This window comes from Drepanopeziza brunnea, assembly GCF_022702325.1.
Source record: "Drepanopeziza brunnea f. sp. 'multigermtubi' strain 214-2 chromosome Unknown ctg16, whole genome shotgun sequence".
In the NCBI taxonomy this organism is placed as follows: Eukaryota; Fungi; Ascomycota; class Leotiomycetes; order Helotiales; family Drepanopezizaceae; genus Drepanopeziza; species Drepanopeziza brunnea.
In genome coordinates this window covers 1,096,667-1,121,316 of record NW_027094079.1, presented here as the reverse complement: position 1 = coordinate 1,121,316, position 24,650 = coordinate 1,096,667, and the positions used below count along the sequence as shown (strand labels likewise).

The 24,650-nt window shown below is 49.7% G+C and overlaps 10 protein-coding genes across 10 annotated transcripts; 5 read left to right on the top strand and 5 right to left on the bottom strand.

The window, feature by feature from the left end:
- Positions 1–954: 954 nt before the first annotated feature.
- L3040_008604 (uncharacterized protein) lies at positions 955–2,168 on the top strand (the record flags this gene model as incomplete). Its single annotated transcript, XM_066157120.1, has 3 exons — positions 955–1,729; positions 1,783–2,040; positions 2,095–2,168. The coding sequence occupies 3 exons, from the start codon at positions 955–957 to the stop codon at positions 2,166–2,168; spliced, it is 1,107 nt and encodes a 368-aa protein (XP_066010385.1).
- Positions 2,169–4,979: 2,811 nt separating this feature from the next.
- On the bottom strand, positions 4,980–5,997 carry L3040_008603 (mitochondrial 37S ribosomal protein uS9m; the record flags this gene model as incomplete). The annotated part of the gene is made up of 2 exons (XM_007296075.2): positions 4,980–5,071; positions 5,142–5,997. 2 exons carry the CDS (start codon positions 5,995–5,997, stop codon positions 4,980–4,982), a joined length of 948 nt encoding a protein of 315 aa, XP_007296137.2.
- Positions 5,998–6,252: 255 nt separating this feature from the next.
- Positions 6,253–7,722, top strand: L3040_008602 (uncharacterized protein; the record flags this gene model as incomplete). The annotated part of the gene is made up of 2 exons (XM_007296076.2): positions 6,253–6,475; positions 6,695–7,722. The coding sequence occupies 2 exons, from the start codon at positions 6,253–6,255 to the stop codon at positions 7,720–7,722; spliced, it is 1,251 nt and encodes a 416-aa protein (XP_007296138.2).
- A 320-nt stretch (positions 7,723–8,042) lies between these two features.
- On the bottom strand, positions 8,043–9,084 carry L3040_008601 (uncharacterized protein; the record flags this gene model as incomplete). The annotated part of the gene is made up of 3 exons (XM_007296077.2): positions 8,043–8,068; positions 8,121–8,655; positions 8,773–9,084. The coding sequence occupies 3 exons, from the start codon at positions 9,082–9,084 to the stop codon at positions 8,043–8,045; spliced, it is 873 nt and encodes a 290-aa protein (XP_007296139.2).
- Positions 9,085–9,657: 573 nt separating this feature from the next.
- Positions 9,658–10,598, top strand: L3040_008600 (uncharacterized protein; the record flags this gene model as incomplete). Its single annotated transcript, XM_007296078.2, has 2 exons — positions 9,658–9,831; positions 9,882–10,598. The coding sequence occupies 2 exons, from the start codon at positions 9,658–9,660 to the stop codon at positions 10,596–10,598; spliced, it is 891 nt and encodes a 296-aa protein (XP_007296140.1).
- A 60-nt stretch (positions 10,599–10,658) lies between these two features.
- On the bottom strand, positions 10,659–13,136 carry L3040_008599 (uncharacterized protein; the record flags this gene model as incomplete). Its single annotated transcript, XM_007296079.2, has 1 exon — positions 10,659–13,136. One exon carries the CDS (start codon positions 13,134–13,136, stop codon positions 10,659–10,661), a length of 2,478 nt encoding a protein of 825 aa, XP_007296141.2.
- A 540-nt stretch (positions 13,137–13,676) lies between these two features.
- L3040_008598 (uncharacterized protein) lies at positions 13,677–15,041 on the bottom strand (the record flags this gene model as incomplete). The annotated part of the gene is made up of 1 exon (XM_007296080.2): positions 13,677–15,041. The coding sequence occupies one exon, from the start codon at positions 15,039–15,041 to the stop codon at positions 13,677–13,679; it is 1,365 nt and encodes a 454-aa protein (XP_007296142.1).
- A 648-nt stretch (positions 15,042–15,689) lies between these two features.
- Positions 15,690–17,450, top strand: L3040_008597 (uncharacterized protein; the record flags this gene model as incomplete). Its single annotated transcript, XM_007296081.1, has 7 exons — positions 15,690–15,839; positions 15,901–15,981; positions 16,045–16,480; positions 16,533–16,772; positions 16,820–17,185; positions 17,237–17,361; positions 17,415–17,450. The coding sequence occupies 7 exons, from the start codon at positions 15,690–15,692 to the stop codon at positions 17,448–17,450; spliced, it is 1,434 nt and encodes a 477-aa protein (XP_007296143.1).
- A 223-nt stretch (positions 17,451–17,673) lies between these two features.
- L3040_008596 (uncharacterized protein) lies at positions 17,674–18,117 on the bottom strand (the record flags this gene model as incomplete). The annotated part of the gene is made up of 1 exon (XM_007296082.2): positions 17,674–18,117. The coding sequence occupies one exon, from the start codon at positions 18,115–18,117 to the stop codon at positions 17,674–17,676; it is 444 nt and encodes a 147-aa protein (XP_007296144.2).
- A 1,410-nt stretch (positions 18,118–19,527) lies between these two features.
- L3040_008595 (uncharacterized protein) lies at positions 19,528–24,591 on the top strand (the record flags this gene model as incomplete). The annotated part of the gene is made up of 7 exons (XM_007296083.2): positions 19,528–19,662; positions 19,730–19,862; positions 19,912–20,101; positions 20,156–24,008; positions 24,063–24,136; positions 24,191–24,405; positions 24,461–24,591. The coding sequence occupies 7 exons, from the start codon at positions 19,528–19,530 to the stop codon at positions 24,589–24,591; spliced, it is 4,731 nt and encodes a 1,576-aa protein (XP_007296145.1).
- Positions 24,592–24,650: the final 59 nt, after the last annotated feature.

The following is a 24,650-nucleotide window of genomic DNA, read 5'->3' as shown; positions in this document are numbered from 1 at the left end:
CCGACCATCAACTGTGCTTCGCGTCGAGTCCGAGTCCGAGTCGTTCCTCTATAGACTGATAAATCTCCAAAGCTGAGACAACTCCTCCTCGCCACCTGGTTACAGCAGATCTCCGTGGCCGGCCTCTATTCTAGAAGAGCAACTCTCCAACGACGTGCGTGCGCGCCTCCCCCCGTAAACAGGCTCTCTGTATTATTCAACCCTTAGCCCAACGTAGCGGAAAGAAAAGCTGCTGCTGCCGCTGCTCGCAACCAAACGTTTTTGCTCTAGGCCGGAACAATTCTTTGACACTGGTGCCGTTTACCTTACGGAGAAGACCTCCCGCAAGGACCTGGCTTGTTCCAGCGTCAAGGATTGACCCAGCAGCGGGTAACGGAGAGTTGACAACACGGCGCGCCAGTACCCGCCGTTTTGTTCATATTTTGTCTTCTCTCCACCAAAGTCTCTCTTTGGTCATTCGAGCTGTGAGACTCTTTCTTTCGTTGGTGCCCTTGTTATCCTTCCTTCGCCACGAACCGGCCCTGCTGTGATCGTATCCGCTCGACTGCTGTCAATTAGCCCTTGGGACTCGAAGGGACGGCACCCGTACGAAGGAAAAACCACCCTTTCTTCTCTCGACTCACTCGGAAATTTTCGGTAGGCACCTCTAACCGATCGCTTGCCTTTCATTTTCTGCCGAGCCAAAACCATTGACCAAGATTTAGCATACTCGGGTCGCTACCGTCCGGTACCTCGAGGTTCCCCCCCTCCACCCCTCCCCCCCCCCCCTCTCCCCCCACCAGAACGAACGTCGAGCGCGTCGCAGTCTTCTCCTTTCGGGTCGCATGAAATAGACAAGTGCTAAACCACCATACCATCAAGCTGGCACTCCTACAGTCAACGCCAGTTTCTCTGCCGGCGGCGGCGCATCGACTAGATTCGTTGTTAGGAGGCGCGATAGCCTTCGAGCGGGGTATGGACGACAACAGTCGCCGCAGAAGGCAAAATGAACCGCCGTACCAAGGCTCGGATCCGAGATTCAATGCAGACCATAGCCAGGGGCGCGGATTCGCGCCTTCCTCCTCCTCAGAGAGATTCCGGCCTGCGCCACTAAATACTTCGCCTTCCGCGGCTCGAGGGGCAGGAGGGGCGGCATACTCGGGTTACTATCAAGAGCCAGCTTCATCATTCCCTACTGCACTACCATCAAACACCCTCCAGTACCAGCCTAGCTACCCCCAAGATCAGAGGCAGCACCAACAGAACTTTGCCGGTTTTGCTACGGATATCATGTTTGCACAGACACCCCAGAACAATGTGTACGACTCGACTTCTCAGTTCCAGGCGCGACAGCCCGCCGGAATGCAGATACTCTCTGACGTTGCGACACCATACTTTGCGGGCGAGTCGAGCAGCGCGCCCGCTCCTCCACCCCTGCAGCACCACCCCTCGTCGAATTCTTCCGCTGTGTATCAACAGCATCAGCAGAGCCCCGCTGATCGGACGGCGCCACTTATCCCGTCCGGCTACTCCAACAATATCGGATTGGGCGGCATGGCTCAGAATGCGAGCGAGATCATGGAAGAGGACGACTTTCAAGCACAAGGTCCTGGGATGGAAGCTGCCTACACCGCGTATCAAACGGCCTTGAAGGAAATATTCCAAAATATCATCAACGGGGACCTTGTCGGGGCAAGTCAATCCCTTCTTGATGTATCGGAATGGCTTTTGGGACACGTTGGGGATCTGGGTATGCCCTCGTTTCTTCTGTTTGATCCTACCCACTAATAGATTGTTGATAAGGCCTTACTGTAGACGAAAGTTCGCTTCACCCCGACCGGATCCGCCTCTGGGGCGAGTTCAATAACGCATGGCTCGGCATCTTTCAGAAGCAGAAGGATATGCTTGAAGCCGGCCAACAGTTGCAGCGTGGTCAGAGCTTGATGACACAAGATTTCATCTCGAAGATGGCGAAGGATTTGATCAGGATGTGCGACGCGATCGAGAAGCATGGCCTCGTCGACTACCAATACGGTGTGGCGGAGGAGCAAATCATCGACAGTGGGTTTTCATTTCCCGTGGACTGCTTCAAGTACCTTGCTGACAGGGCTCTAGTTCTCAGTGACTGTCTTGACCTACAAGTGTCGATAGAAGGCGCCGGGGGAAATCCGGGTCGAGCTCCGTCTTAATCTTTTTCAACTCCACTCTTGTTTCTTCTTCTATTCCATTTCCCCGGCTGTTCGGATACCATGTAAAACTTTGATGCGCTCGTCATGACTTTAGCGCCTCCTGTTTAATGTTCTCATGTTCTCATTGCGATGACTTTCACGCGGGTGGGGAGGGGGGGGGAAGGGGGGGGGGGGGGGGGGGGGGGGGTGGTTATGTGCAGGTGTTGGTGTTTTCGCGTCGTGCTATTTTCTTGGGGGTTAAACAAAGAGGCCGGCTCGGGGTTATTGGTTTGGCTTTGGAGATACGGACTTAGGAGGACGGATAGGATCACATTTAAAGGCGGGCTTTCACAAGCATCATGGAGGTTGGGATGGTCTGGAGCATTTTGGGCTTTTGCGAGCAGGAGTTGGCTTGTGATTTCAGTATACACTACCGTGTCACGAGTAGGGGTTGCGATGATTGTAACTATAGAAGCAAGGATTATACCCAGTCACGCCAGGGCATGGGATGAAAATATCCTGTTGTAGAGAAATACTGATTGAATAATTTCTTGACAAGAGGTTTTTACTTAGGGGACTGCCTGAGCTTGTGCCACTTCCGCTTGTGTGAGCCGCAAGTCAACAAGCAAATAAACGGGACTAACGACAGATTCGGAAAATGCATGCACCGCTGGATCTGAAGAGGCGAGACTAAGGACTAAGTCTGTACGTATTGACGGGTTTCAGTCCGGATCACTAGGGTTGCTGGGAATGAGTACTGGCTGGCGATAATACCAACTTACCTCACATGCTCATACCCCGGGGCCCGGTAGTTGTCACTTTGAGGTGTTTTGTATCCGATTTGGGTTACGGAGCGAAGGCGTGAGATCTGTGGCGGTCCGCGGATCGATCTGTATCTGTTCCCGTTTCCGTTTCGCGAGTCGCGTCGTGACACGACCTACTGCGGAAACGTGCGAGGGGACCATGCTGCAAATCTGCTGGATCCCCGAATCCCGATCCACGGACTCGGGTTCTCAGCGCGCATGGGCTTTGATTGGGGCGAGTGTGGACTCTGACTGTATACAGTAAGACAGTAAGGGGGTGTTCACTGTTTTGGTCCAGCGCGGAAAATGAAGGTTTTTTTTTTTTGTTTTTTTTTTCCACGAAACCAAATCGCCCCAAATTCGGTTTTTCGGAATTACTCCGTAGTGGTTTTCGCAATATCGGTTGGTATGATGATGAACACCTCGTAAGATTGGTATGTAGCTGTTAGGTCCAATTTTGGTCGAGGTTATTGCAAGGTGGGGAGGAAAGTAGTTCCGTTCTCGATTTCGGAGCTTAGCGTTTTATTCCGATTCATGCTCATGCGAACCTGGTTTTACGTCGATTTTCGAAGTTTGGCTATGCGATAGCTAATTTCGCAAAATTAAATACAAATGTTCGAGTCATTAAGACCAAGGCTATCAGGATATCTAGAGGGTGGTCGGCTAACAAGGTCAAGGCTGCTCTACCGGTACTCATCAAAAGGGTGAGAAAGTGGTCGGCCAACAAAACCTTTCGATTCGAGTGAGGTGGCAAAAAGGTTCTTTGCAAAACCTAAAGTCAGAGGTTTTTGAAAACTCATCTCACGAAAACCTCTTGGCAAAAACCAGTTTTCACGGAACCAGCGCCGGAGCTTGCGGGCGCAGCAGCAACGGGGAAGTAGGATGCGCCAATAAGTAGCACTACTAGTAACTAGTTCTTGCGAATAGTAAAAGCTTGACCTAATCCTCATGCCCCATTGCCCCATGAAGGGTGGAGAAAGATGTTTGGGTGACGAAGGACTCCGGATGTACGTAGTAGTCTCGGCACAAAGTTCATAATCTTCAGCTGATGAACATCCGAAAAGTACAATACGCTGCCTGTACATGTAACTGCCGGTCGACTTTGCCCATCGCTTTGGATGCGATCTTGTGTTCGCTGGTAAGCGAGTATCCAATCCCGAAATCTCGTAGCAGCTCTCAATAAGCCGATTATTTCCTGTGCCTCAACCCACTATTTGAGTGGGCCGCTCAGCCAAATTCACCTGCTGCTATATGCAAGAAAATTTTCCATGATGCTTAAAAGTCAACTCCAAAAGATACGCTATTCGCCCAACCCGTTGAACAGTCTTTATATAACGAACACGATCAAAGCATATATGTTTCCTTTACTATACCGATACCGTAGCTTCTTTAATTCGAAAGTTGTAGTTGCAACGAGCGCGCTATTTACATATATCGTTAAAGTAGCATACGTATCTTATATAAGTTTTCTCGCTATTCGGACACTTAAGCTTTTATCGCTCGTAAGTAGCTTAATTGAATACTGCGTCTTTAAAAGCTTTCAGATTGTGAAATACATTGCCTTGCTGAATTGAAACTTGTTTCTTTTAAAAAACTTTAAAAAAATAGATTTGTATCTACATTATCGAAGCCGAAGTCGCTGAACGTAGCGTATAAAAATTCTAATAAAGCATCCAAAGCAGCGTCGATGGTAAGGATTTCCGCTATTATAGCTAAAGAAATCGCGATAATAATACTAAAGTTACACTTATATAAACTTCAAGTACAAGCGGCATCACTAAAAAATTTCTTGCATAAAGCAGCGGATAGATTTAGCTGGGCGGCCCACTTAAATAATGAATTAAGGCATGCGGAAAACAGCTCCACAATGTTCGAGGCATGGGAAATAATCGACCCTCTCAATGTAAGGAAAGCCAGCCCAATCTAAATATGCACAACATTTATCAAGACAAGTTTTGGAATTCATGCAAAAGTTGCATAGGTCGTATGCTGTGTCTCCATGATACGGTATAATACAAGTCAAATTTCTCTATCTCTTGACCCACGCCGGCATCTTTCTAGCCTTGACATGACCAGGCTTCTTTCTCTCGACTCTCCTTGGATCGCGGGTCATGCAGCCGGCTACATTAGGTCAGTACCGTTCATGGTAAAATGGAAGAGTCGGCACGGTTTTGCCCCGGAGAATTCTTACCTCTCCTCAATGCTGGCTTCAATGCGGGCTCCTGAGCAAGAAGCGCCTTGCCAACAGCTAACGTCAGAGCCTCTGCCTGACCTGTTGTCCCACCGCCTTCTACTAGAGCCCACACGTTATATTTATCCATCCTGTCCGTTGCCTTCAAGGCCCAAATAGCACTCTCCCTATCATGAATCCTCCCAAATGTCTCGGCAAGAGTCTTCCCGTTTACCAATACCTCCCCAGTACCTTCCACAACCCAAGCTCTCGCTGTTGAAGACTTCCTCCTCCCGGAGCCAAGCGTCCTGCCCAGGCTGTCCACCAGCGGAAGCTCTGTGTTACTCTTGAAAGGGTCGATGTCTCGCTTGTACTCGTTGATGGCCTGCTTGACCTCTGGGCGTTGAAGGGCAGGGTGTATCGCATTCAGACGTTGCAGTAACTCGATGATCTTGTGATACTTTGCAGGTTTGACGGACTCTCCTGCTATATTCCGGTATTCCATTAAGGTACGCCAGGCTACCCGGGGCGCTGTACCGGGTTTTACCGTGGGGAAAGAAGAGTTTCTGTCGACGAGGTTTTGGAGAACGAGAAGATCGTCAGTGAACGTTGGTTGGGCGGTGAAGTAGGACGGCGAAGTGGGCACAAGGCGAGCGAAGAACGGGGCTTCATCTCCTTCTCCATCACGTCTGCCTTCATCCTTGAACTTGATCTCGGGAGCTGCAATTCCTGCCTGAAGCCTGGATGAAGTTTGGAATTGTCGTCTCGCGGCTGTGTGGACTGCCTGTCGTATCGGGGAAGAAGAGGTAGCGTTGCGTGATGACAAGGCCGTCCGAAGGCCTTCACGAAGACCAGCTGGCAGGCATACCACCCTCATTATCGAGGTGATTTGTTGTATTGATGTTGTCATGATGCCCGGGGAAGAAAAACATACACCTTAGCTATGCCTCCACGTGATCCTCCAGGCTAGCCAGACGAGGACTAGCTTTTAGCGGCACAAGTTTTTCATCATGTCAATCTTTCTTTAAGCTCCCCTCACCTCCCCCACCACAACCCTCCATCCTCACCTCACATCACCACATCACCACATCACCACATCACCACATCACCACATCACCACATCACCGCAATCATGTCCCCATTCGGAAAGCTCTACACCTACCCGGGTAACCCCCGCTCCACCGCTATCCGCGCTGTGGCCAAGGCCAACAACGTCGAGCTCGAGATCGTTGAGACGGAGCCTTCGAAGGGTGTCTCCGACGAGTACCTCAAGATCAACAAGCTCGGAAAGGTTCCAACCTTTGTCGGTGCCGATGGATACACTCTGCACGAGTGCATTGCCATTGCCATCTACAGTACGTACTACTCTATCCTACTCTACTTCTGTAGCGCTTCGCACTTGCTGCCTGAATTCTGCCTTTCGCCGCTGTGATGAGAGAATATTTTCAGTTATCCCTGACTTACCACCCAAAATCGTGGGGACTCAATATTAATTAGACTCTGAGCACCTTCATGCTTCCTCGATTTATATGCGTGCAACAACAACAGCAAGATCGTTGGCTAAGAATTTCCAGTCACTTCCCAGAACGAGAAGACTACCCTCCTTGGAAAGACCAAGCAAGACTATGCTGCCATCCTGAAGTGGATGTCATTCTTCAACTCCGAGGTTGTTACATCTCTTGCTGGCTGGTTCCGTCCTCTCATCGGTCGTGATCCATACAACAAGAAGTTGGTCGATGATTCATCTAAGGCTACTCTCAAGGCCGTCTCAATCGTCGAGGAGCACCTCCAAGATAACACTTACCTTGCCGGTGAGCGTATTACTCTTGCTGACCTCTTTGCCGCCGGTGTAATCTCCCGTGGCTTCCAATACTTCTTCGACAAGAAGTTCCGCTCCGAGAACCCAAACATTACGCGTTGGTACGAGACCGTTTACAACCAGCCAATCTACTCTGCCGTTGTTGATGAGCTCTCCTTCATCGATGAAGCCATCAAGAACCAAGCCCCCAAGAAGCCAGAGCAGGCGAAGAAGGAGACCGCTCCCAAGGCTGCCCCCAAGCCGAAGGCCAAAGACGTTGAAGATGATGAGGAGGAGGAGGCCCCCGCTGCACCAAAGCCCAAGCACCCTCTGGAGGCCCTCCCAAAGCCAACTCTGGTCCTCGACGAATGGAAGCGTCAATATTCCAACAATGACACCCCTGATGCTCTCAAGTGGTTCTGGGAGAACTTCAAGGCCGACGAGTACTCGCTCTGGAAGCTCGATTATAAGTACAATGATGAGCTTACTCAAGTCTTCATGAGCTCGAACCTGATCGGCGGGTTTTTCGCACGTCTTGAGGGTTCCCGCAAGTACATCTTCGGTTGTGCTTCCGTCTACGGTGTCAAGGACGACTCTATCATCAAGGGTGCCTTCGTCATCCGTGGTCAAGACGCTCTCCCAGCTTTTGATGTCGCCCCTGACTACGAGAGTTACGAGTTCACCAAGCTTGACCCAAGCAAGGCTGAGGACAAGGAGTTTGTCAATGAGCAATGGACCTGGGAGAAGCCAATCGTTGAGGGTGGCAAGGAGTACCCATGGGCAGATGGAAAAGTATTCAAGTAAACTCAACAGCACCTCAGATCTTCCCTTCGTCACTTTGATTTCTAGCGTTGGGGCTGGGATGCATGAGACATGTAATTAATGATCGCGCATGACGACGGAAGGGTGGGAATCTCACGGGACCTGTGTGTAGCATCTTTCTAAATGCAGTACTCATGATCATCCATGACCGGGATCGAACGCTAGTGCCGCTATATTCAACTCATGTATAGCACCGTCCCAAGTCGCAGTCATTTCGAGACCTCAAGACATAAAGAGCCTTTGGAAACTCACCATCCCGACCCAAGCGTCCATCAATATATCCATCTTGCTACGTAATTGCCTCAATCAATCTGTATGGGGTGCCCACCTGCACGAGTAAGCAGATGAAACTTAGACCTACAGCGATTTCAAGTACTTACGGTCGCCATCGCTTGCATTGCGAGCAGCGACGTGTGCACCAGACAAGGGAGATTGAATATGTGGGGCTTTGACAACCTGCGCGGAGGGCAGATCAGGTAGGTAAGCCTTGAAGGGACGAGCTCTCATGTGAGCGGCAACATTGGAATGCATGCTCAAGCTGTTGATATAATCATGAACTTGTGGCAAAATCCCACCTTTCTCAAACCTGTCACCGAAGAATTCTGGAATCGTAATGAGATTGAACGGCTCGCTTCTTCCCTTCTCTGGCGAATCGTCCACCAACACCGTGTTTGTATGGTTCCATCTTTCGCCGAACTGAAAGCCAGGGTGTGAAGAAGCAATCTTCGGGTCGTTCCATAGGCTTGTCAATCTTTTGTAACACATAGTACGCGTGTCGAAGTCCGCAGTGGTGAGGTTGAACTTGTCACGCGCCCAGATAGCCACTACTTTGCGTCTCAAGTCGTCGCTCAAGATTTGGTTGCACATAAGCTGCACGTTGGATGGCCTCGCAGACGACCAAATCACCACGGTAAACTGGATCATGGGAGAGTCAGTGTTTGCCATATGTAAATGTTTCGGGGAAGTATTTGAAGATGTCCCAAGATCAGACCGGAAGGAAAAGAGAAAGGTTATGATCCTCCAATATCTTACTGTTTCGATGCAGTATCTCAGGAACCGCTCGGTGTTGGGGCGCGCAATGAACGCGGAGGGCTGCCGCTTGTTCGGTCGAAATAGTAGTGTTCCGTTCAGGTCGATGACCAGAAGGAGGTGCTGCGCGTCTGTCAACGGTTGAAGGGGCTCGAGACTTGCGGCCAAGTAGGCGGGTGTTGGGTCTGGCACGCCTCCTGACGCTTTCGATGGAGGGGTTATATCATTTCTCTTGTAGGTTCTCTTGACAAGAGAAATGTGGGCAGGGCCTGAGGCTTGGGCAGTTCCCGGTGCTGAGCTCGAAGGTGTGTTCATCTTTGAACCCTTCCCTATCCCCTTCCCTATCCCCTTTCCCTTTCCCTTTCCCTTTCTCTTTGCCTTCTGCTTTACCACCAGTTCTTGTGGAGGACTGGGTGCTCGGGGTAGCCCTGGATGTACCGTTGAAGCTCTGAAGGGCTCTGCAGGAGTGGGTTTGTGTGATATATGCTCACTGGTAGACACTGTATTGATGTTGGTTTTTTGCAGTGAACCGGCGATATCTTCAATACCATCTGCAGCGCTCTTCGTTTGGCTTGGTGGTGTTTTGGGTTCGAAGGGATTTGCTTGAGGGTTTATCGCCATGGGGGCGTGCTGAATAGATCGCAGATTTTTGGCAAGAGAGCCATGGATCTTTCCATTGGAAAACGATCGGAAAGCTTTCATCAGAGGAAAGGCGAACATGAGGTTACATTCACTGAAGGTGAGAACCCGTAGGTCGGCTTTCGCGACTTAGTACCAGTGTTCACCGCTTCTGTCTCGGCTTGATACAGGTTAGCGGGCGGCCGCTTTTTCTACCTAGTATTATCTATACATCACTCAGGCATCTGCATTTAACGACTTATCAACAAAATGGTGACGAAACGCAAAGCACCAGAGCCGGGCTTACAGAGGCGTGTCAGGCCTAGACGTGAGTTGAGCGAGGAGCCCGAACAGATTGAGGCCGAACTCGCCGAGGAATTTGATGAAGATGACGAGGACGAGGAGGAGCACCACAACTCTGGAGCCGGTGATGCGGCTGACAATGTAAGCTTGCTTCTATGTGAATTGCGTACAAGTCTAAAATGTATCGGTAGTACTATTCCGAAGATTCAGATGCAGCGTCCAGGGGAGATGTCGCCTCCATATCCTTCGGCGCATTAGCAAAAGCGCAAGCATCTCTCGAACCTGGTAAAAAGAAGCGGCTCGCAACTTCCGAGGCGGATACATGGGAGAACAACGAAGCCAAGGAACGAAAGGCTGGCCGTCAAGATCACCGCGACTTCAACCGGTCGAGCAAGCATGCACCTACAGAGATATCTAGCAAGAAAGCCGTATCCCGGAAACGTGAAGTCATACCCACAGTCAAACGAGCATATCGAGACCCTAGATTCGAGGCCGTAGTGGGACCAGTCGACGATTCCAAAGTCAACAGGGCGTATTCCTTCCTGGAGGACTATCGAGAGGACGAAATGAAGGAACTGAGGGCAGCAATTAAGAGCACGAAGGACGAGAATGCGAAGGAGAATTTGAAGCGGGCGTTGCTGAGTATGGAGAGCAGGAAAAAGGCACAAGCGAGGAAGAATAAGGAGCGAGAGATTCTGGACAGACATCGTAAGCAGGAGAAGGAGCTTGTGAAGCAAGGTAAACAGCCTTTCTATCTAAAGAAGGCGGAGCAGAAGAAGCGAGTATTGCTGGATATGTTTGGTGAGCTTAAAGGCGGACGGCTGGATCATGTCATCGAGCGGAGAAGGAAGAAGTTGGAGGGCAAGGAGAAGAAAAAAATGCCATTTGCGAGGAGGAACGTCGAGTAGACGAAAAAACCGTCACAGGAATGAGATTGCGGTGATAACCATTTTTTCCCATACGTCTGTCTACAAAAGGTTTGCTGTCTTCATGCTATTTTCAAACAGCTCTCGGCATCTTACACGACTCCCTAGCCTTGCACAAAGCAGGAATGCCCCGCTCAGCTTCCTGTGCAAGCTGTATGTCTCCTCTGGTGGTGGAGCCAGCCTCTCTCTAATCATCAACGGGATTAATCCCTTCACTCTCTCTGTGATAGTTTGGTCCTTGAAATCATACACCTCCGGGGATGAATCTAGGAATGGTTCGGCAAGTGTTAATATAGATGCGATGTGTGCATCAAGCATAGCTTTAGACTCCTGCCCTGTCAGATAGCCAAGATCAATAGACAAAGCTTCAACTTCCTTCTTATCTGATCTCGATGCCGCCGCTAGGAGCTGGGTGTATCTCGTAATGAAAAACTCGGGATATTCTCTGGATGCTCCAAAGTCAAGGAGCTCGAGCTTGTTTGTTTCTGGATTGTACAAGAAGTTGGTCCAATTGGGATCTGTTTGCATGAACCTGAATTCAGTAATTTCGCGTAAGCAAAGTCGAAGGATCTGAGTACCGATCCAGTCCTTCTGGTCCTGGGTGAAGCTCTGAGCCCTCGTCACCCCAATCCCGTTCATAAACTCCGTAGTCAAAACTTGCTTTCCTGAAGCCTCGGAGTACACCTTCGGGACAAGGAAGACCTCTTCATCGTCGGCTAGCAGCCGTTTAAACCGACGTCCGGATTCTGCTTCCCTAACATAATCACATTCCCAGGCCAACTCAATTCGAGCGTTAGCTATAGTCTTGTCTAGGAACAGTCCTTTCGGCAATAGACGAGAAGCAGTGAGGAGAAGGCCCAGATTGTTGAGGTCCGAGTCGATGGATTCTGCCACACCAGGATATTGAATTTTTACAGCAACCCGCGCCCCATTCGATTTCAGCACAGCACTGTGGACCTGGCCGATTGAGGCCGCGGCTATTGGCTTTTCTTCAAAACTGGAAAATAATTCTTTCCAATCGAGGCCCAGGTTGGTGGTGAGCACCTTATCGCGCTGTGAGGGGGGCATGTAGTCCGCTCTGTCTTGAACTCTCTGCAGAACTTGCTGGATAGGAGCCGGAAGCATTTTTGAGTCCTGGAAGCTTATTACCTGGCCTAGCTTCAAGGCTGCCCCTCTCATGCGCGACAGCTTGGACACAAGTCTCTCCATGTTAGCTTCACTGAGCATGTAGGACCCTTCTCCACCGCCGCCACCTACTCGTCGAAGGCTCTCGCTGATTGCCCCTCCGAACATACCAGCAGCTAGGCCACCATAGTTCAACAGTCTGCCTAGCCTTGAAGATGGTACTTTCGATTCTCTTAGCTCATGTGGAGTCAGGTTTGGGGTATCAAGCGACTCCGCTGCATTCGATCGAGCTAGCTGCTCAACATCTTGGTCCATTTGGCCTATCTGCCCTGCAGCTTTAATGCCATTTCCCGCGGCACTGCTCGCCTGTTGGGCATTGGAATCATCTTTGAGCTTCTGGTTTTCCAATGTTACGGGGTGAATACCTGGAGCCGGAATATCAAGGTTGGTTTTTTTAGAGAGAATTCCAGCCGTATGAGTGTCTCCACCAAGCATTCGAGCGACTCGTGGACTGAGAAACAGATCTGTATTGACTCCTTCGGGAGGATATTCTTCGCCAGCATTTGAAGAGGTATTGTAGTACGAGTCAGAGTTCAGTTGGCCCAGAGGGAGTTGGGGACTGCCTTCCTGGGTAGTTGAAGTATGCCTGGGTAATTCAACCTTGGGTAAAGAGGGATTGTGTTTCGACTTTCTATAGAAGCTGTCTTCGCCATGATCATCCTCCAGAGGCCCCTTGGTAGAGCTATCCATAGCATCTGCGGTGCTCGAGGGTATTTGAGTCACATAGCTTGTATTTGCTCCTGGACCTTCAGGCATGAGAATGGAGGAGCCGTCAGAAGAGACCGGCGTGATTCCCTCGTTGTGTAATGGCTCCTTTCCCAGCTCATCCACAGGCCTTGTCGGTAGAGTATCGTGATCAATAGCTGGCTTGCTCAAGGCCGTATCTTCCTGTGGAATTGTGCCATCAGGGAGAGGGTATCGACTGGCAGACTTCTGCTTGATTTCCAACTGGCCTTCCGGAGCCGCATCGACGGCAGAGTTCGCCGCATATTTCTCATGGACATTATCTTGCTCGGTATCGCTTCGAGTACCGGTTCTGGGAGATACAGTGGTTGTCTGCTTCCCGGGCAGCGCAGCCTGTTCGCCCTTGCTGGAAGTACTGTCTGGGCTCTGCGAAGCCCACTCTGGCGCATCCTCGTTGAGCCTTGAGGCCAAGAATGAGGCAGCTTTCACTGTTTCCGTAACGCGATCTGTCTGGCTTCGTGCTGCTCTGGCTAACGTCGACGTCCGGTTGTAGACATCGAGCTGTCTAGATCGCAATGCAACATGCTTCTGAGCGACACCGCGGGACGCGCTGAAGAGTGCAGCGATGTCAAGAAGTCGCTTGCCCGCCATCTTATCGGAATGGAGATGGCGCGGAGCCTGCTCAGCGATCTATTGAGGCATTGGTACTGGCATTGGCGTTGTTTTGCCGTGGGACTTGAGCTCGACCACGGATGCACGAGATAAATGTTGGCGGTTCGTAAAGCGCCATGAGCACCACCATGACGCAGCTGTCTCTGTACTTTTTTCTTTGTTGACTCATGCTCCCACTCCCAGACCCCAGACACTGACTGGCCCACAGAAAGGCCATGGGATATCTTCTGGCACAGTATTTAATTTGAACTCACAGATACGACTGGCTCTACGCCTTCTGTATTATTTCTCTATCTATCCGGAGCAGGTAGGTGTGCCTTTCTTCTCAACCATCGCCTAACAGCAGATTGCACCCAACAGCCGAGAAACATCCCCATAAGAGAGAAGGCCCTTAATTGACCCATGCAAGCTTCTTGAAATAAGTAATTCAACGCAATCTGAAAGCCTAAGTTTTCATCTTTTGGTAGGTATGGCTCGCCCAAAATCCACATTCGATCCTCCCAGAGCTATCCCCAGCTTCTACTCTGCCATCCTACCCGAAGGAGTCCATTTTGCCCGTAATCCCGATTTTTTCCGCACAGTATGAGGCGTTTGAAATCCGAAAGCGGATGATGAGCCCGCGTTGTTACCCCCAACTTTGCTCCAGAGACGTTGAGCAGCAGGTGTCAACTGCCCTGAGCCAACTCGGGGGCTACTAGGAAACTTCGGTACAGGGGTCGATTCTACCTTGCCCGTAAATCCGGTTTTCGTTGACGTCCGTTTATTTTGTGAGTTTTTGTCTACCATTCGGTGGAGTAGATCTTCCCTTCTGCTTTGATCCTTAATCACGAAGGGATTCTTCACGGTGTCCCCTTTACCGAGATCGATGATTGGAACAGTGACCTGCAGCTCGTCATCTGGCTCATCATCGACAAATGCATACCCGTTGACTCGAGGCGTTGCGTTTCCACCAGAAACTGACTCCATGTCTGCTGCTCGTCTTCGTCCAGAAATTGCATCTCTGACAGCAGACAGAGATGGCGAGTTTGGCAGGTTGAATCCTTCTTGGGCGAGTATCGTCGTCGGTATACGAGTATTGCTATACACAACACCTTTTGGGGCAGCTCTGGACTCTTTCTGTGATTTTTGTGCTACCGTTTCGATTGAGTCCTCTACACCCTCTAAGCGAAACATCAACCCGTTATCAGGCTTTGAATTCCATGAATCTGGCCTCGCGGGTTTTTCTGCCACGTCTCGGATGGCCAGACGATCTTTCGATCCCCCGTCATCATTTAAAGAGGCCCGCGACATTAACAGCTTCGTCTCGATCTCCCTCTGCTTCAGCATCATCTTCGAGGGCAATTTGTTATTACCAGACAACATCCAGGCGAATTTCTCCGCACGTTTCGAGTTTTGCTTATCCAAGAGTTTGTAGAAACTTTCATTGTCTTCGCTCGTGTATAGGGATTGGAACTTGTCGAGACTCATATTAATGTCGACTTCGGGGATTGCTGTTGCCTGAGTTGAAGTCGTCATGTCGGAGGCAACAGACATCGGAGTATCGCCAACATATGTCTTGGGGGTATCCAAAGCACGTATTGGAGTTCGCAATGATGTGCCCCGCCTTCCTTTCTGTCTGCCCGTGGTCAGAGCCTGTTTGAGTTTGCGACCCGCTGTCGAAATCCAGGCGGCATCTTTCGAGTCAAGAGCGTCCAGATACTCTTGCTGGGTTTCGGTCTCGAGCAGACCAGGGAAGAAGTCGCGAGCGATAATCTCAGAGATAGCATCTGTGTATGATTCTTCGTCGATCACATTCCTGGGTCTTTTTATGCGCTTCGGCGGGGGTGGCATCAGGTCGCTGTCCGTAGAGCGGCGCACAAGAGCTGATGACGGCGCCGATTCCATGGCTGCATGCAAATGGGATACCGAGAATTTGAGCGATGGGTCCATAAAGTCTTGAGGCGGGATCGAAGGGAACGGCGAGGTGATGAAGTGGAAAGCTGGACATGGGGAAAACGAGCCGCAGCCGCAGCCGCAGCCGCCATCCCCGTCATGGAACAACTAACCTTATTTTGGACTAACCCTGCTTTTGACAGAGACCCGAGAAAGCTTGGACTTGAACCTTGCCTCGCCCTCCGATTTGACTTCTTTTCGCGGTCACTTACACCCTCCTACACTATCACATACAACGTCAAAAATGGAGATTTGAAGAAACCAGGACTGGAGTGGACTGGACTGCATTGCACTGCACTGCGCTGCACTGAAGCGAACTCTGAAATTCTTAGGAAGGCTCAACTACCTCCCTACCTATCTACTTTCAAGCTCCCCCCAAACTCGAATGCTACCTACGCAGGCTTGCAATAAGAACGCAGGCTTGCAATAAGAGGGCTACCTGCACAGGTCCAGTTCTAGGTCTAGGTCTAGGTCTAGCTATACTCACTTACCTAGCTACCTACCTGGTACTCCTGTGTGTGCATCAACCGACTCGATTCAAACAATCGAACGTCCCATTTTCAATTCTCTCCCCCCTCCCCCCTTTCTCCTCCTCTTGCCATGGCTTCTCCAGAGGAACAGGCAGTTGCCTTCAAGAATGATGGAAACAAGGCCTTTGCTGCCCACGACTGGCCAACTGCTATCGAATTGTACACCAAAGCCATAGAGCTCAACGACAAAGAGCCAACCTACTTCTCCAATAGGGCCCAGGTACAATTTCTCGTCCTCGCATATAGGTACACAGATTATTGCGTGACTGACCATAGAGAAGGCAAACATCAAGTCCGAGGCATACGGCTACGCCATTGCCGACGCTACGAAGGCAATTGAACTCAATCCTAACTTAGTCAAGGTTAGTTTTTCCCTGGGCTGGAGTGCTCCCGATCTCGAGCTCCACGAGCTGACATGATATCAGGCTTACTATCGAAGAGCCGTTGCCTACACAGCCATTCTCAAGTCGAAGGAAGCTCTTAGGGACTTCAAGACAGTCGTCAGAAAGGCTCCGAACGACAAAGATGCGAAGCTCAAATTGGCAGAATGCGAAAAGATTGTCAAGAGAGTCGCCTTTCTCGCAGCTATTGACCCTGGGGAGGAACCGTCTGCAGCCGAAGGCTTGGATTTAGAATCGATTGTGGTCGAGGCAGACTATGATGGAGCACGCTTGGAGACAGAGATGACCGCCGAATTCATAAACGACATGTTAGAACGATTCAAAACTGGGAAGAGGCTTCACAAGAAATACGTATACCAAATCATACTGGCGGTTAAGAAAATTGTTTATGATGAAGCAACCATGGTCGAGATGGAGATCGAGGAAGATGCAAAACTCACTGTCTGCGGAGATACCCACGGTCAGTTGCAGCCCCAAGAGTCGAGGGTGAGTAACTAACAGCGACGTTACAGGTCAATTTTTCGATTTGATGGAACTGTTTCGACTGAACGGTTTCCCAACCGAAAAGCATTACTATCTCTTCAATGGAGACTTTGTGGACCGGGGCTCTTGGTCTACTGAGATTGCTCTTCTTTTATATGCATACAAGTGGCTGCGCCCATCTTCATTCTTCATAAATCGCGGTAACCATGAGACTGACGACATGAACCGGGTGTATGGATTTGAGGGTGAATGCAAGGCGAAATACAATGGTAAGTTCATATCTCTGTCGCGCGACTACTTTTCTCATCCGAATTAGATCGGATTTTCAGACTCTTTTCCGAAAGTTTCTCAGCATTGCCGCTTGCAACTCTTGTTGGCAAGAAGTATCTCGTGCTCCATGGTGGCCTGTTCTCTGACGACAAGGTTACTCTTGATGATATCCGAAAGCTTAATAGGCACAATCAACGCCAGCCCGGCCAAGCAGGTTTGATGATGGAGATGCTATGGACAGATCCACAAACGGAGCCTGGCCGTGGACCTAGCAAGCGGGGTGTTGGTATGCAATTCGGACCAGATGTCACCAAGAGATTCTGCGAGAACAACGGGTTGAGCGCCATCATTCGCAGTCATGAAGTAAGAATGGAAGGGTACGAGGAAGAGCATGACGGAAAGTGCATTACAGGTGAGCTTTGTTAATCTGACTTTTGGAATGCCAATCCTAATCTATTCAAAGTCTTCTCCGCGCCCAGGTACTGCGACAGTACCGAAAACAAGGGTGCGTACATCAACATCGGTCCCGATTACAAACTCGAATTCCACAAATTCAATGCCGTTCCACACCCGAATGTCAAGCCAATGGTTCGTCTCTCTTCAAACATCCAATTGCCAGGTGCACTGACTACCTCCCCTAGGCGTACGCACACAGCAGTCTCATGTCAGCGATATAGGCTTCATTCCCTGCCATTTCTTTGATAACACAGTGTGACACTCGTTGTATGTATTTGATGCATATGGAGGCTCCGCCAGCATTGCTTCAAGGCGTTGGGGATACCAGAAAGCGGCTAGCAATAATTAAACAACTGGCTTCCATGTGAAGATTGTACCAATATGGAGGTATAGTGTCGATCCCGAAGAATAGAAGAAACTCTCAATGCCCGATCTTTCATGCATTCAGTCGTCCCAAACGTGACCTGCTCCTGCTTGTGCAACAAGCAGACCAAGCCAGTTACCAGACCCTTTGACTCTCCATCCAATCCTGTCCTCTTCCTGGGACCCTGGGGGCCCAACCCAGCCGCCCACGGCCGCGAGCACAGGATTCAAATCCTCACGCGGAACCCTGATCCAGCACTCCTCTCCTTCAACTTTTACAATGTCAATTGAAATTGCTGAGCCAGTAAGTCCGAGGAACTGTGATAACGCGAGACCAATATAGTGTTGGATGGTGAGAGCGTCTAGCTGAGCGTCATTGGTGGTAGGGCTTGCTGGAATAAGTTGAAGATTGATATAAGAGAAAGAAGGTGTTTTGATTTTTTGGGTGATAATGTCGTGGCCTCGGTGAGCGCTTTTGCACAAATGCGCGGTTAAGGTTTTGCTTGAGGTATTTGGGACGTCCATCCTGAATAAGTGACCTTGGAGTCAGTGGTCTGTAACAATGGTGATGGTGGTGGTGGTGGTAGCGGTAGTGGCGGCCTATGCATACGTTACTAAATCAAGGGCCTGATCTTTCCGAAAAGGCACGACTGTGAGATGTGGTCTTGGCGCCTTACCGAATCTTCTTAAGAGCCAAAGAATACGCTCACGTGTCTATAAACATGACTATTAAAATGCACAAAAATTCATATCAGTCAGGATGCATAAAGTACCAGCCTCTGTCCAAAATTTCTAGAATCATCGTAATTGATAAGTGAAAGAAAACAACTCTAGCATATGATCAAAAAGGCGACAGATGTGAAGGGTACGTTTGAATCAAAATATTGATAGTGGTCGGAACCTACGTGGCAGTTTGTTTACATTAAAATTAATAAAGTCATTTCCCAAGAAGAATTGAAATCTGGATTATACAAATTAAACCCGACTTACGCTATTCGAAAAACTGCTATTTGCAATATCATATAAATCAATAAAATTGTATAAGCATGAGAAAGACTCAAGTAGGTAATCTACCCAAAACTTAGCGAGGACACATATTTAACTGATAAAAGTGCATAATAATGATCGATAGGAATATGAGAAAAGTGACTTGGAAATCGAGATGACGTTTGCAGATACGCAGTGATAACGGTGCTCACGTGAATTATGGCTGGTAGTGAGGTAACTCCATGCCCCTGAACAGCCCTCGGCGGACTTCGCAAGATGCAAGTAACTATAATAACTATAATAAACAGCAGAAAAGTCAACACAGACTGCATGATCCAATTTCCAAGGCGAGGGTCTCTGCTGAACTAAGTGCCCGGAAAACGGGGATATGGAAAGGCGGAGGTGAAGGACAGCGAGAGTTGCATAGCGGTGGAAGATCATTCAATGACCTAAATAAGATCATCCAATGACCTAAATAAGTCAGATAGGAACATGCTTCCCCTTCCTAGCAAAGAATAGGGGCTCTGGGCGCCCTCAGGAGAATAGCCGATGCACCCCTGGGCCCTGGCAGAGTACGGGGCATCCCTCTACGGAGTGCCTAGCAAGTAGTAAGTAACGCGCCGCTGCTCTCTCACACACCAAAAGAGTTGACGAGCTTCGGTTATCTGCACTCCACCGCCTGCCTACCTATCCTACCTCCCAACTTTTTGGTGACCTTTGCACCAGGGCACCGCCAACCGCACCGTTCATCGCCATCGCCATCGCCATCGCCATCGCCCCTTCTCTACTCCGCCGTAGTCCAGCCAGCCTCTTCGTCTCTTTCCAATAATCCACACGTTGCCAGCGATCCACTCTTGCATGTCGATGCATGCTGCCCCCTGATAGTAGCTGTCAACTGCCGCAGGACTCTTAGCTCGAGGTTCCCATCTTCCCATCAAGATAGCCCCGATGGCGCACAGTTATGATATCGGGACAAAAGCATGGCAGCCGGATGCCACAGAAGGATGGGTGGCCTCCGAGGTCACCTCGAAGTCTGCAGACGGGGACAAAATTATTCTCATCTTTACCCTCACAAACGGGGAGGTATGTCCCGGACGCCTCAACGCCAAAACCTGCCACCTATGTATGCTAACCCCTCTCTTTCTTGCAGACGAAAAGGGTCGAAACTACAGAAGAGGAACTTGCGGAAGCCAACAACTCGAAATTGCCTCCCTTAATGAACCCTGCCATGCTGGAAGCAAGCGATGATCTTACGAATCTCTCACATCTGAACGAACCTGCCGGTATGTTATAAAAGCGGCCCCGTGCTGAATATCGCTTATGGGTGAATAGTTCTGCAGGCAATTCGGTTACGGTACTCTCAAAAAGAAATATACACCTACAGTGGTATTGTCCTGATAGCCACGAATCCCTTTGCTCGAGTAGATTCTTTATACGTCCCGGGTATGGTACAAGTCTATGCGGGAAAGCAGAGAGCAACACAGGCGCCCCATCTATTTGCTATAGCGGAAGAAGCTTTTGCGTACGTACAATCTTGAGAAGCAAAGCGTGGTCCGGACATCGCTGATAATCACAGTGATATGCTGCGGAGTGGTAAGAACCAGACAGTCGTTGTTTCAGGAGAATCTGGAGCCGGAAAGACAGTCAGTGCCAAATACATTATGAGATATTTTGCTACTAGAGAGTCGCCGGACCAACCAGGGTCAAGAAAACGAGGGCAGGAAGCCATGAGTGAGACGGAAGAACAGATTCTGGCCACCAATCCTATCATGGAAGCGTTTGGTAACGCAAAGACTACGCGAAACGACAATTCTTCCCGGTTCGGAAAATACATTGAGATAATGTTCGACGACCAGACGGCTATCATTGGTGCCAAGATCCGGACCTATCTGCTGGAACGATCGAGATTGGTTTTCCAGCCTCTGAAGGAGAGGAACTACCACGTTTTCTACCAACTTGTGGCAGGAGCATCAGAAAAGGAACGCCAGGAACTACAGCTCTTGCCCATTGAGGAATTCAACTATCTTAACCAGGGAAGCTCCCCAGTGATCGACGGGGTCGACGATAAGGCGGAATTCGAGGCATTGAAGAAATCGCTATTGACTATTGGAGTTACCGACACGGAGCAGGGGGAAATCTTCAAGTTGCTTGCAGCTCTCCTCCACTTGGGAAATGTCCAAATCACAGCTTCGAGAACGGACTCTGTCCTGCCATCCACAGAGCCATCTCTAATCAAAGCTGCCGAAATACTCGGCGTGGATCCTGTGGAATTTGCGAAATGGACCGTCAAGAAGCAGTTGATTACCAGAGGAGAGAAGATTACTTCGAATCTGACCCAGCAGCAAGCCATCGTGGTCAGGGATTCAGTGGCAAAGTTCATTTACTCCAGCCTTTTCGACTGGCTAGTTGAGAACATCAACCGTGCTCTGGCTACTGACGAGGTTCTGGCCCGTGTGAAATCTTTCATTGGTGTCCTTGATATCTACGGCTTCGAGCATTTCGCCAAGAACTCATTCGAGCAGTTTTGCATCAACTACGCCAACGAGAAGCTGCAGCAGGAATTTAACGCCCATGTTTTTAAGCTGGAACAGGAAGAATACCTGAGGGAACAAATCGATTGGACGTTTATTGACTTCTCGGACAATCAGCCCTGTATTGACCTCATCGAAGGCAAGCTTGGGATATTGTCCTTGCTGGATGAAGAGTCTAGGTTACCTATGGGCTCGGACGAGCAATTCGTCAACAAACTGCATCACAATTACGCTGCCGACAAGAACAGGTTCTACAAGAAGCCTCGTTTTGGAAAGTCCGCCTTCACCGTGTGCCATTATGCTGTTGATGTCACCTACGAGTCTGATGGTTTTATCGATAAGAACCGAGATACCGTCCCCGATGAGCACATGGCTGTCATGAAAGCTTCATCTAACGACTTCCTTGGACAGGTTTTGGATGCGGCTTCAGCGGTTCGAGAGAAGGACAGTGCCTCAGCTACATCGACTGCAGTCAAGCCAGTTGCTGGTCGTAGAGTTGGTGTGGCTGTAAATCGGAAACCCACTTTGGGTGGAATTTTCAAATCTTCTCTGATTGAACTTATGCATACCATAAACGACACCGATGTCCACTATATTCGATGCCTGAAGCCTAATGAGAGCAAATCATCCTGGGTGTTCGAAGGCCCCATGGTTCTCAGTCAGCTGAGAGCTTGTGGTGTTCTTGAGACTGTTAGAATCAGCTGCGCTGGATATCCCACAAGATGGACGTACGAAGAATTTGCTCTCCGGTACTACATGCTTGTACCATCGACATCCTGGACATCGGAGATCCGGGACATGGCGAACAAAATTCTCACGAAAGCACTTGGCGCCAGCAGTGGTGGGGGGTTGGACAAGTATCAGCTTGGTCTAACAAAGATCTTTTTCCGTGCTGGTATGTTGGCGTTCCTTGAGAACTTGCGAACGAACCGTCTAAACGACTGTGCCATCATGATCCAGAAGAATCTGAAGGCCAAGTACTACCGTCGCAAGTATTTGGAAGCTCGAAATTCTGTCTTACTTTTCCAGTCTGTGACAAGAGCCCACCTTGCCCGAAAGCATGCAGATGAGACTCGCAGGATCAAGGCTGCCACAACGATCCAGAGGGTCTGGCGTGGTCAGAAGCAGCGCAAGAGTTTCACGGCGATTCGCAACAATCTTATTCTCGCACAAGCTGCAGCTAAGGGTTTTTTGCGAAGAAGAGAGATAATGGAGACTCGCGTGGGAAATGCCGCTATTTTAATCCAACGAGTATGGCGTTCAAGGCAGCAAATGAAGAGCTGGAGACAATACAGACGGAAAGTCGTTATCATCCAGAGCTTGTGGCGTGGTAGAAAAGCACGCCAGGGTTACAAAAAGGTCAGAGAGGAAGCACGCGATCTAAAGCAAATCTCCTACAAATTGGAGAACAAAGTGGTTGAGCTCACACAGTCTCTTGGTTCCATGAAAAGGGAGAACAAGACCTTGATAAGTCAAGTTGAGAGTTACGAGAGCCAGATCAAGTCGTGGAAGACGAGACACAATGCTCTAGAGGCCCGTTCCAAGGAGCTTCAGAGCGAGGCCAACCAGGCTGGTATCACTGCAGCCCGCCTGGCGGCGATGGAGGAGGAGATGAAGAAGCTGCAATTGAACTTTGACGAGTCAGCTGCTAATATCAAACGCCTCCAGGAAGAGGAGAAAGAATTGCGAGAGACTCTCCGAATCTCGACTCTCGAGCTAGAAGAGACAAAGAGGAAGGGCGAGGTTCACGAGTCCGAAAAAGTCACTCTTCGACAACAACTTGCAGAGCTCCAAGACCAGCTTGAGCTCGCCAAGCGTATCGTGCCGGCCATGCCAACCAATGGTGAATCTAATGGTGCTGCTACCCAGCAACCATTGAACGGTCTGATCAACTTAGTCTCCTCGAAGAAACCCAAGAGAAGGAGTGCAGGTGCCGAACCACGCGAGATTGATAGATTCAGCGCCGCATACAACCCCCGCCCTGTGTCAATGGCGGTCACCGGAAGTAGTCTCCACCGACCAGCACTCCCTGGATCTACATTTATTCCGGGTGTCGACAACGTCGAGTTTGAGCTCGAGAATCTCCTTGCAGACGAGGATGGTCTTAATGATGAGGTCACCATGGGCTTGATCCGAAACCTCAAGATTCCAGCTCCTGGCACTACTCCGCCTCCGACCGACAAGGAAGTTCTATTTCCTTCGTACCTGATCAACCTGGTCACTTCGGAGATGTGGAACAATGGATTCGTCAAGGAGTCCGAAAGGTTTCTCGCCAACGTCATGCAATCGATACAACAAGAGGTTATGCAGCACGATGGCGAAGAAGCCATCAACCCTGGTGCATTCTGGCTGTCTAACGTTCATGAGATGCTATCTTTTGTGTTTCTGGCAGAAGACTGGTATGAAGCTCAGAAGACCGATAACTACGAGTATGATCGTCTCCTGGAGATTGTGAAGCACGACCTCGAAAGTCTCGAGTTCAACATCTACCATACCTGGATGAAAGTTCTCAAGAAGAAGCTCCAGAAGATGATCATCCCAGCTATCATTGAATCTCAATCGCTGCCTGGATTCGTCACCAATGAGAGCAACCGATTCCTTGGCAAGCTTCTCCAAAGCAACTCAGCCCCAGCGTTCAGCATGGACAACCTTCTGAGCTTGCTCAACAACGTTTTCAAAGCGATGAAGGCATACTACCTCGAGGATTCGATCATCACTCAGACGATCACTGAGCTGCTGAGATTGGTCGGTGTCACCGCATTCAACGATCTTTTGATGCGAAGAAATTTCCTGTCGTGGAAGCGTGGGCTCCAAATTAACTACAACATCACCAGGATTGAGGAATGGTGCAAGAGCCATGACATGCCAGAGGGCACACTCCAGCTCGAGCATCTTATGGTGAGTATTTCCAGCACGCACCTGGACGAGTCATTCAGCACTAATACCTCCTAGCAAGCAACTAAGCTCCTTCAATTAAAGAAGGCTACCTTGAATGATATTGAAATTATCCAGGACATCTGCTGGATGTGAGTGCATCATCCTGTTCTTGAGTGAGAGGCAATGCTAACTATTGAAACAAGGCTCTCGCCCAACCAAATTCAAAAGCTTCTGAACCAGTATCTTGTAGCTGACTACGAACAGCCTATTAACGGCGAGATCATGAAGGCAGTCGCTTCTCGTGTGACAGAAAAGAGCGATGTCCTCCTCCTTGCTGCCGTCGATATGGATGACAGCGGACCCTATGAGATTGCTGAGCCCCGCGTCATAACAGCTCTGGAAACCTATACTCCGTCTTGTAAGAAACTCCTGTCTCCTCTCCTCTTCAATGTTCATGACTAATATCGATTCAGGGCTGCAAACTCCGCGCCTCAAACGCCTTGCAGAGATTGTCTCGGCGCAAGCCATAGCGCAGCAAGAGAAACTAGAATATCCTCAAGATGACGGCAACGAACTCACTGATAGCGAGTTGAATGGCTCTTAGACATCTTTATCGCCTCTATTCATCGAATCGCGTCCGGCTGCTGACGTCCTCTTTTCGCT